Source organism: Poeciliopsis prolifica, unplaced genomic scaffold (genome assembly GCF_027474105.1).
Source record: "Poeciliopsis prolifica strain line A6 unplaced genomic scaffold, Auburn_PproV2 SCAFFOLD007, whole genome shotgun sequence".
In the NCBI taxonomy this organism is placed as follows: domain Eukaryota; kingdom Metazoa; phylum Chordata; class Actinopteri; order Cyprinodontiformes; family Poeciliidae; genus Poeciliopsis; species Poeciliopsis prolifica.
In genome coordinates, this window is record NW_026562382.1 from 13,702,745 (window position 1) to 13,714,070 (window position 11,326).

General features: G+C 35.2%; 1 protein-coding gene across 1 annotated transcript in view; it reads left to right on the forward strand.

Moving 5' to 3' along the window:
* Positions 1 to 8,811, forward strand: part of abca12 (ATP-binding cassette, sub-family A (ABC1), member 12) — a 65,899-nt gene extending 57,088 nt beyond the window's left edge. Inside the window, exons 66-71 of the mRNA XM_055032055.1 lie at positions 3,607 to 3,741; positions 4,780 to 4,883; positions 5,156 to 5,248; positions 5,367 to 5,472; positions 7,534 to 7,671; positions 8,167 to 8,811. Coding sequence (XP_054888030.1) covers positions 3,607 to 3,741; positions 4,780 to 4,883; positions 5,156 to 5,248; positions 5,367 to 5,472; positions 7,534 to 7,671; positions 8,167 to 8,271 — 681 coding nt within the window. The 3' untranslated portion in view covers positions 8,272 to 8,811. The remainder of the gene's footprint in view (positions 1 to 3,606; positions 3,742 to 4,779; positions 4,884 to 5,155; positions 5,249 to 5,366; positions 5,473 to 7,533; positions 7,672 to 8,166) is intronic.
* Positions 8,812 to 11,326: the final 2,515 nt, after the last annotated feature.

Genomic DNA, 11,326 nt, shown 5'->3' on the forward strand with positions numbered 1-11,326 from the left:
TTGGCTTGGCGTCCAAACTTCAGAATTGAGGACTGAAGTTTTCATCAATGCCGACGTGTTTTTTGCATTTCTGCAAATTTGCGTTTAAATGATACATTGATGGTGGTTGGATCTTATTAGATGTGTCACTTTATCCCCATTCTTCTCATTTATCTTTGAGAGAACTAATCAATCTTGCTTCTGTGGTAATTACTCAGTGTGCCTGTCTGTCACTGCTGCCAACATGAGAGAAATTAGCAGAGGAACAAAAAGAAATTGGAGTTTAGAGGGAGCTTTGAAAACATTTTGCATATAGAGCAAGCAATCTTTGTCTTTCTAACAATTTGTATGTTATTTGCTTTTGTGCTAATCTTGTGTTTTTCCCTGATCAGCTTCCGTCATGGCAGGTGCATTGCTAGATCCCAAGGCAGTGAACTTTCATGCATAAAATTAAATAGTCATGGATCAATAATTATAGATTAATTATTTTATATTTCTGGTCCTTTCCTATTCTGGTTGTTGCACTCCAAAGGCAATTCAACATAAATTACTTTTGGGATATTTTTCTTTTAAAATTCTGATTTTTCTTTTCTTTTCTGTAGGCTCTATGTGTATTCTCGTGATTATTGCACTTGATAGACTTACTTTTAGGTCACTGCAGTAGCTCTATATTAACACACTTTGTGTAAGTTAAAGCATATTTATTTAACAAATTTATATTCAGATTACAAAATAAATTGATCCAGCAGTTAAGTAATTAGCTCATGGTAAAAAAAAATTTCTTGTAATTTTTTGCTTAAATACATTGAAACTAGTATTTTTACCAGATGCTATTCTATTTCATGAAAACCACATACTCTAACATGCTTATCTGGTACAGTACCATAATAAAATATGACTTAAAATCTGTTTCTTTTAGGGACTAAGATGATTAAATATGTTCAATGATAAAATTATATATATATTTATTTCTGTAATCTAAACCAATATCTGCTCAGAAGAAATTACTCAGGTGTTTAGATAATATAATCTTTGCATCATCTGTTTAATGCAGAAATTGAATAGGTGTATTTATTTCCATTGCATTTACAGTAGATACACTTTGTGATCATGCGGCTTATCTCCATGGAAATACCAAAATACAGCTGAAAATCTGTGCCACTTAACTTAAGGGGTTTGTGAGTTCAGTGTAAATAAGCCTGGTCATCCACTCAGGTTAAAAGAGAGATTCAATCAGTCATGTTTCATGACTCATGCTTTTCTAACTCATTAATCTTTTTATAGCCCACCTTACTGACCACACAAAATAAGCACGCCTTTGTGTGCCCTCACCTTAATTTATTAGTTCAGAGAACAAAGCAATAAATCTCTAAAAGCTAACATTGATCTAGCTAAAGTCGACTGAGGTGACGTTCGAGAATGATGTCATAGATCAAAGATAAAAGGGGCCAGAAAGTTGTCTTCATACAATGTAAGATATGTTTATCGCTTTTTTGACTTCTAGTAGTCTGCTGAAACGTACTATCATTTCTCATAAGTACTGACAGCTGGTGTGGCAGTTGTCATGACAAATCTGGATTATACGCAGAAAAAAAAAAAATCTGCCTCCCTTTCTCTTCCTGCGCTCCATTTTCCACAGAAACTAAAAAACATTGATTGTCTCTGACACTCTCAGTCATGTTATCAACAGAACCAGAGACAACATCAGCAAGTACACGCAGACACTCAAAGACACAGAGAAACAATGAAGCACAGAAATAGATGTCTGACACTAATCACTGTCGCCGCTGTTGTCGCAGGCCCTTCGCCTCCATCTGATCAGGCTAATGACAACAATGGTTGTAATAGCCACAACAGCAGTGTCAGCCTAATTCACCAAGATGAAGTTATATATAGAATTTCTCTTGATGATGTCTCCCGCTGACAGTCCCCTTGCTGTGGATAATGAGACAAACCTTAATGGGGTCATTTCACATTGACATGGTTTTGTCGGCTTAATGAGTTGTTACATCAAAGGTGCTGGAGAGTAGCTTTTATGAGAGAACATGAAAACACAACAAATTTTGATCTGAACCTGGCAGGAATGGAATAAGCTGTAGCTACTAGTCCTTCAGATTCGGTAGGTGAATACTGAGTGGTTTTTGTAACTATTTAATTTTGTAGACATTATTCAACTACCTGGATCAGTGAACCAAACAGAAAAAAACAAGAGTTACAGCTGAAATCCTCTTACAAAGGAAAAGTAGAAAATCTAAGCCAACTGAGGTATCTATTGCATTAGCTTGCTCTATTGATCTGCTTTCTCAACTCTCCAGCTGGTCAGGAAATGACCATAGTTTTATTGGAAATTACCTCAAGCTTTTTTTTTAAAGCACATTAGTATTAGAGCCCACAGTTCCATGTGATTGATAAAAAGAAAACAGTGGAGATATTTTTAGGATACCTTAGGTATCCTTCTGCTTTGTTGACTTATTCCTTTGCAAAAAAAAGAATTTACTGACTTGCACCAAATGGATTTTCCTGCATCAGTTCCTGCTGCCTTAGGATTGCTGCCAGTTTTTGATAGAGTAAAGTCACCATGTAATGTCATCATTGTAGTGCAAACAATATTAAATATGCATGCGAGCGAAGCTGATAGACACCTTGTGTAATTTACTGTGTTGCTGTAGTGGACTGAATAGGAGAAAGCAATTACTGTAAGACCATTAATATCAAGTTCCCAGTGAGGGGCAGGCCACTGTTTGCTCTTTGTCCTTGTAAATCCACATTTCCCTGCTGAGTATATGCTCAAAGCAGTAGTGGCTTTTTGGACCTCCTCTGAGAGCATCCATTTGGTGGATTAAATGGGTAGGAAATCAACTTTCAGCCTGTTGGTTTAGATCTGCTTTAGTTAACAATTGAATGGCTTTTAGTTTTCCGTGTTGGAAATACCATACAGCTACAATCAGAGGTTTACATACACATTTTCCGGGGAGGAATGATTTTGCCAATGGCAAATTCTGTGATTTTTTTTTTTTTTTTTAACAATGTGATTTTTTTTTTTTTGTACACGTCTTCATCCAGACAGTGTCAAAATGAGTCATGAAGGCTCAAATATATACTTCTTGATGAATGTCTCTCAGCAAGTAACAGAGAAACCACACACTTTTATAGCCATCAGCAAGATTCTGGTATACTTTTTGGCAGGATGTTTGTCCATTATTTTTTATCATAAATACTAGAGTTTGTTTAAATTGGTCTCCTGGCATGGAGCTGATTTTAAAGCATTTTCAACAAACTTTCAACAGATTTGGAGTCAGAAGATTAAGGGAACCTTTCAGAAAAATTGTTTATTTGAGTTTTGAGTTTTCCACTAGTGGCAAAAAAGGAGTTAGAGAAGATCTCTATTAAATTCAAACACGAGTTATTTTCTAAAATTCTGACGTTGCCAATGAAGAGTGTGTGTAGACAACTGACAAGACTTTTCCTTTAAATTTAACCTTCAGTTCTATAAATAATCAGTCATTTTTGAACATTATAATGTTATTGCATTTTATTAAAGAAAATAAACATGTAGAGGACAAACCTATGGTACTAGTTATTCTGCTCATCCTTTGTTTAAACCCTTCATGCTTCCTTCCCTGATAGGTGGTGAACTACCTTCTGAAGAGGCTAGAGCTGAATTACTACAAAAACATCATCACAGATGGATACAGCTGCGGAACGCGCAGAAAGCTCTCCACTGCTCTTGCGCTCATCGGACATCCACAAATCCTGCTACTGGTAAGGAGGATGCACCTGCTATACAACCCCACCTGGCTAATTATTTCCCTCGATGGTCACCAAAATGATAATATCAAGCTAGTTGATTATAGTTTTTTAATGGTCCTTAACGTAAATTAGATATTCGCACATTGTATTTGTCATGATCCCTTGGATTGAGTGGCTCTTATTAATTACTGCACATCTCAAAGATATACGGCACTATATTTCTTGTAGGTTTAGACTTTATTTTTAGTATTCCTTCAGTCTCTCAATATCTTTCTTTGCTTTACCAAAAGTAAACCAACATTTTCTTCCAATGTATGGTACAAGCCAGCCTCTGTCACAAGCCAATTATTTTTCTGCAATTTTTGTCAAGTTTTGTCAAGACTGTTCAGTACTGATATGAGCCTGATTTTGATTTACAAACTATGATACCAGAAGATGTAAGACAAGATATATTGTAAAACACTGACTTTTTATTGTTTTGAAACTAAAACAAAATTATTGTAGAATTAGCATTTTAGTTTTCTTTACTGTTATATGTACACAATTAGTATGGTGAAAATAGCAATTTCTTTATAACTTCTGAAATTTCTAAAAGGCTCCCAATGCTCCATAATATTTCATAAAACCAGATGTTCAAAGCTCAAAATAATCAAACTGAGCAACTTTGATGTGCTTTGCTCGGGCTTATTGTTTTCTGCTGAAAGTCTTGTTGTCTCCAACCTTGAAGGAATTACATGTCTTGATGTCTTAGAAAATACAGCTTTCTTTTAAATAGTGTTTTACATCTTCACCTTTTCAATGCCATGCTAATTCTGAAATAACTGCATTCTGAGAGAAACCTCAGTAATATTTCATTCACACTGCATTTATTTAAAGAACACAATCTGGTAGTGATTGAAGCAGTGGGTTCATCGTTAGGATAAAGGTGAAATTTTTGAGATGATGATGAGGAAAATGGGCTGATTCCAATCACATACCACTTTGTCATCGCATCTCTAATACTAAAGTCAATGCACTCCTCTTCTCCATTCACTCATTTCATCTTTCCAGGATGAACCAAGCTCTGGCATGGATCCACGCACTAAGCGTCATCTATGGAAGATCATCTCAGAGGAAGTGAGGGGCAAATCTGCAGTTGTTCTAACCTCTCACAGGTAAGAAGTAAATTTTGTTTAGTATTCTAATTTCATTTGACTAAAATTTATACTTTGCCTTTTTATTAATAGGAGTAAGAATATAAAAGAAATCAAAACTGGACAAACAAGTTGGATAGCAGTGTAGCACCATATGCTTTGTGTTTTTCCTCTCTTTCCTGGTGTTTTGCAAATGAAATATGTTGAAATAATAATATTTAAGACTAATCATTCTAAGTTTGAATGGCCCTTGCATGACCTTTTATCTTTCTCCCCTTGTCTCCGGATCTCAGCATGGAGGAGTGTGAGGCGCTTTGCAGCCGTCTTGCCATCATGGTGAAAGGTCAGTTCCGATGCCTGGGCTCCCTGCAGCACATCAAGAACAGGTTAGTGACCTCTGCTCATCCTTCAACACACTTCCGCTCTCTTCTTCACCCACACGTTTGCCACCCCTCAGACATGTAATAACAGTTCATTGTTTGTGAAAAAATGTATTTTTTGCAGGTTTGGCAGCGGGTTCACTGTGAAAATGTACTTGGCCAAGCCTTTGTGCGACACAGAGGCAATCACTGCTTTCATGCAGGGCAAATTCCCCACCACGTTTCTCAAGGTGAGCTTCGTCAACTCGTCAAAGGAGTCAAAAGTACTTAACAGAGTTAACATGAAAGACTGTCACATGCTTTAATAAATGTAGCGAGACATTTATTTATGTTTGTTGTAAAGAAAAATAGCAGATGTACCGTGATTATGAAATAAAGTAGGATCTGAGTCTTTTAAGTCAATGTGTTTCTCTCCCTTATTGACACACATTGAAAAGACATATTTGGAACCAGAAATTTTAGCAGCTTAAAAGTTTGGTGAAAATGTGCTGTTTTCACCAAAGTTTAATTATGTAAATAGTTGTATTAAAAAATAGTTTAATCTTACAGGACTGAATCGGTCATATGTATATTTTTGAACAACTTCATAATACTATTTTTGTGACATTTTTGTACAAACAAATTGCACCTAATGTTCTAAGACATATTTTATTACAAAATTTAATTTCTATAAAAGCAAACTTTTATTTCTGTTTCACACAAAAATATATGAAAGCATCAAGTTGAAATTATGTTGCCTGGAAAAAAAAGTTCTATTACCCTTACAAGCCCATTATAGTCCTATGCTCCAACAGTATTATAAAATAAAAATAAATAAAAATTGTGCTTTGGTCTTTCCTCAGTCAGAGGTTACTTGTGTTAATGCAAAATAATTGTGAACATAGCTTCTGAACTTGCTGAAACTTTGTCTCTGCAAATTAATTGAAATCTATCAACCATAAACTTACCATGACCCAGCATTATAAAAACAGACAGAAGAACAGTTAAAATATTGCCAAGTAATGTCTGACAGTGTCACTGAAATTACATGGCACAGTCGCTGCGTTTAGCCAGAGGCAGTAAATATTTTTTTTTTTTCTCTCAAGTAGTCTGACAACTTTATTCTAACATTCTACATTATTTAATGTGAAAAAACTAAGTGTCAACAAGCTGGTGCATAAACATGAATGTGGGTTTAGATGTAATTCTTCCTGTTTGTTAAAAACTGAAGGACATTTGTAACTCCTCAGCTTCTAAATACTTACCAATCGTTGAAAATTTGTTTTCACATTGTAAACATATTCCAAACAAAATGATAGGTTCAGAGGGTTGCTGCATCTTTAATTACATGCAGCCTGAAAACATTCATAGCATTACTATATTGATCAGTAAAACTTAGAAGGTTTTAATTGATTACTTTCCCATCTTCATTCAGTTTAAACCCAGATTAGCTGGCCCCTGATGCTGAAGCTAATACCAAGTTTGAGAGGGGCCAAGATCCAATCAGACAAATTAGTGGTTTGTGCAAATGCTGTTTTTTAAAGCTTCAAATCACTTAAGTTTGCATTTGGTGGTTATTAAACCATAAGCCAGTGACTATTAAACTTGAAATGGAGTGAAACACTTACTGAGAACGTAATCTGTGAAAGGTTTCAGATGAAATCAGATACCTGACAGAAATGTAAATATATAATTATTTTGAACATCTGTATTTTCTGTATTTCATTTTCTATTCTCAGTATGTGTTTCAAACAGGATGATCAGTGATGGCACACTCCCTCCGCTTGCTATTTTTTGTTTAAATAAATAATCGACTTACTCTGTAAATAACTATTCACCACAAACTTGACAATGAAACAAAGGTACCTGCATAAGCCATTGTAAATGTTTTAGGTGTTGTACAAGCACCTTGGTCTTGGCATATATCTCAGTAGCCATTAACCAGTATCCCTGCTTGTTAGCTTTGGAGGCAAACAAATGTGGATTCATTTTAAATCACAATGACGAGGTTATTTACAGCAGGCTTAAAAATAATTTGAGTTGTTTTTTGCTATTGGTCAGTTAAGTTTACTGCTTTCCAAAAGTGTGAGATTGTTTTGCTAAATATCTCGGAATATAATATGCCTCAGGTTTGTTCTTGACATTCAGTTTGTATATAGCTTATTGTGGATTGGCTATCAAAGAATGTCGATTTTCTCCTGGAGCAAATGTCTTTATGTCTAATGTTCAGTACACTATGTTTGGTTTCACTGAGAGTTTTTTTGTTTTCACAAACTTTAAATACAAACTCTGCTTTCTTTCTCAACACACAGGACCAGCACTCTGCCATGGTGGAATACCACATACCAAATGCTCCTGGTGGGGTTGCTGACATCTTCAGCCAGCTCGAGTCCAACAAGCATGATCTGCGGATCAAACACTTCTCTGTGAGCCAGACCACACTGGATGAGGTGAGGAAAAAGAAACAGAACATAGACAGAGAGAGAGACACAGAGAGAGAGAGAGGGAAGGAAGTACTGTGTCACTTTGTGGTGTTGGGGAGATGGTAGCTGGGGACAGAAAAAAGGGACACAAGATGAGAGAAAGAGCGGGAGGGTGGTAGGGGAAGCAGGGACAGAAGAAAGCTGAGTGGGAGTGAAAGACAGAGCATAGAAAGTTTAAAAGAGTCAGAGGAAAACTGACAGAGGGTATGCCTGAGGGAAAATAAATGGAATATGAGTTTGGAAGAGAATCCATGAGCTTTATATGCAGCCAAAGCTGATATTCTTCAACTACTCTAAACCCTTTGGGGCTCTGGGATTGGAAGACACCATAGATGGAAGAAAAAGAGGGGGGTTGGACTGTGAAGCTGACCAGACGATAAACAAAATATTACAGTTTTCTTCAGAAGAAATTATTACTTTTTACTGTGCCTTCCATCTTACATTATTACTGAATCCCCGCAGGTCTTCATCAATTTTGCCATGGGAAATATTGGCATGGAAACCATCCCAATTCGCGGTGAAGACGACTTTGAAGACCTGGGTACCATTAAGGCTGTTAAGACATAGAGCTGACTGAAGGTTCATTTACCCAATGTAAAATACCTGTAGCATGTGCAAAGTATGATCAAATGCAGGTTAAATGAAATTATGTTTACCAAATTATTACTTATAATTTTATGCACACATGAACAAATGAAGTTTATAAATTGATCTTGTGTTTCTTAACTTTTTTCTTTCCTAATTTACTAGATCTTAATATTTATGAAATTTAACAGTTTTCTTTGTAGCTGGGTGACTAGATCAAATTTTCAATAATCATCAATTATTATCTTCAGCTGACCATAATGCTGATATTCTTTGATTATGTCAAATAAATGTAAGTACATATTTTAAGTACTAGATAAAACTGAAAAGAAAATATATCTACCAAAAACTCAATGTGCAGTTTTGCTCTACTCCTTAACATGCCCTCTAAGGATATAGCTCATTATTGGAGAGGCTGTACTGAATACTAAATTGTCTCTCCTGTTCTTTGACCATCTCACTTTAATCTTGAATGTATTTTTGTAATCAAAATAAAACTATTTTTCAAGGGCTGTTGCAATACATGTGATGTATTTTCTTCTCAATCTACATTGTGATTCATCACTTTTGATCCATATCATATTTATTTCTGAATCTAATTATTATTCTGTGTTGCTTAGGTGTGTGATGGAAACTGTTTTGTTAAATAATTTAGTCTCTTTTAGGTATTTCACATTTAGTTAAGTTGCATCCACAAAATTGTCTGTATTTCATTTTAATTGAGTGTGACGGGCCAACAAAAAAACAGCCCATGATTAAGAAGTGAAAAACTGTAATATGTTTACACCGTTTACAGTTGTTATTTCACTTTAAGGTTTTTTCAAGTGGTAGTTGAAGGTTGTATAGATTTATTAGAGCACATTAGTTACCAAACAGCATAATTAAGACCAAGGAGCACTCTCAGCATAATGTTGTGGAGAAAATAAAAATAGGGTTAGGTTATAAGAAAAAAATAATATCCCCACCTTTGAACAGCTCATAGAGCACTGTTCATTACAACATTTCTTTATGATTTTTCTACTAATGGAGTGCAACAGCAAACCTAAAAAGAGATGGCTGTCAAATATTGGCTAGGCCAGGAAGCTATCAATCACAGAAGCAGTCAAGAGGCCCATTATAATTCTGAAAGAGTTGGAAAGATTCACAGATCAGGTGGGAGAACCTGATGACATGACCAGTATTTGTCCTGCAATCCCCGAATCTGTCCTTGATGAAAACCTTGGAAGAAGAAAGCCATACAAAGCCCCGTTGGCTTTTGTATGCTTTTGCAATGCACTGTGCAATAAAGTTCTGTCACCCGGTATAAAAAAAAAACTTTTGGTGAAGACCAGGATTGCACTGTAAATCCATTTAGCTAGAATCCATTTTAGCTAAACAACAATGCTAAAACACACCAAGAAATGTTAGCAAAAAATGTTTGCACACTAACAAACCTCTTGAAAACTAAGAATAATAAAGGAAGCTAGATATCAGAAATAGACGGTTCTTTTTTACAGTGTTTGTGTTCTTATATGTATGCACAGAAATGTTTCCACTAGCCTTTGTAATACATTCCTCTTGGTCATGAACACTGATTGTTTGCAAGCCTGTGTCCCACATAATGTGAATATGAACAAAAAGCAATGGAAAAACCTAGACCCAGTATTTACCTGGAAAGCAGCAGATCTAAAATGTACAAATGCGCACACTCATTATTAAGGGCTGCAGTTGTAATAGGCCCAACACAAGGTTTTTTTTTTTTTTTTTTTTTTTTTGCATTCTTTTGCAAAAACAACAAAAGGTTTCTTGGAAAATGTATCATGTGGATGGTAGCTCATATTTCCCCAGTTCATATATTGCTCTGCATCACTGGTGTATTCATAAATAGAAAGTCACCTATACCTCATATAGGTATGAGGTATAGTTATACATCATATAGTTATACATCCACATACAATTGCGGATAAAGGCTTATGAACTGTGTCCTGATGAAAAACTGTATTCCATCACATTTAACCAAGAGAACAAACAGCAGATGTACAATACAATATGATTTGTTAAAAGTCTGGGGACATTTTTTTTTTTTTACCTTGCCTTCGTCTATCTTATTTCAGTGCAGGCTCAAAAATTGCAGTGTTGCTTTCAGATCTTGATTCAATTGGATTCGGCAAAAAAAAAAAAAAAAAAGTGTTCACCCTCAGTCGTTTTTAAAAGGGATTCGACTGAGCCCATGCAATTATTTCCACCATAGCGTGTGCCTGGCTTTACTGCAGTGCTGAAGGCTTGATGATGACAAATAATCTATAAGCCTTCAAGCCTTTGCTTGCAAATAGATATTTAACATCTTGAAATGTAATTTTGTGAATTGCTTAAGCTACTTTTCAGACTTACTGGGATCTCAGAGGTTTTCACTTATAACAATATATCTGAAAAGGGTTTAAGTTGTTCAATATTTTTATCCAACCAAGTTTTTTGCAAATTGGATTGATTGGATGCTTTTATTTTTACATTACTTACACAGTCCCTGTGGTTTAAATTCTTCTTTTCTACTTTGCAGTAATAGACACAATGTGTTTAATTTATCTTTCATGTTTCATGTTTTTGTTTACTTTGTACATCTGCAAAAAACTTTTTACTCTTGCTTATCACATGAATGGGAATTGGAATATTGCAATATTATTCTGATAACATATTCCAGGTTAGAATTTTATATCTTGGAAAATAGAAATAGTGAACAAAGTTTATTTCAGTTAAAACTGTCATTAACTGCTGGTTTTGAATTTGTTAATCCAAATGTTTGAAATGTACAATTTTCATTGACACTTTTACATTTCAGTGTTCAAAATGACTTGCTCTGTGAGTTAAGCTATGTAGAATCACTATAGTCAAAACAATGCACTCCATTGTGAGTTTACACCACTGAGAATTGGTACTATTGTAGAATTTTTTAAAAGGAATTTCTGAACCTCATCAGAAAACTACACTCTGATCCACATGGTCTGAGCTCCACCAGTTGAAGAGGCCTTTGCATGCATGGGAGGCTAACTGGTAGTATTGA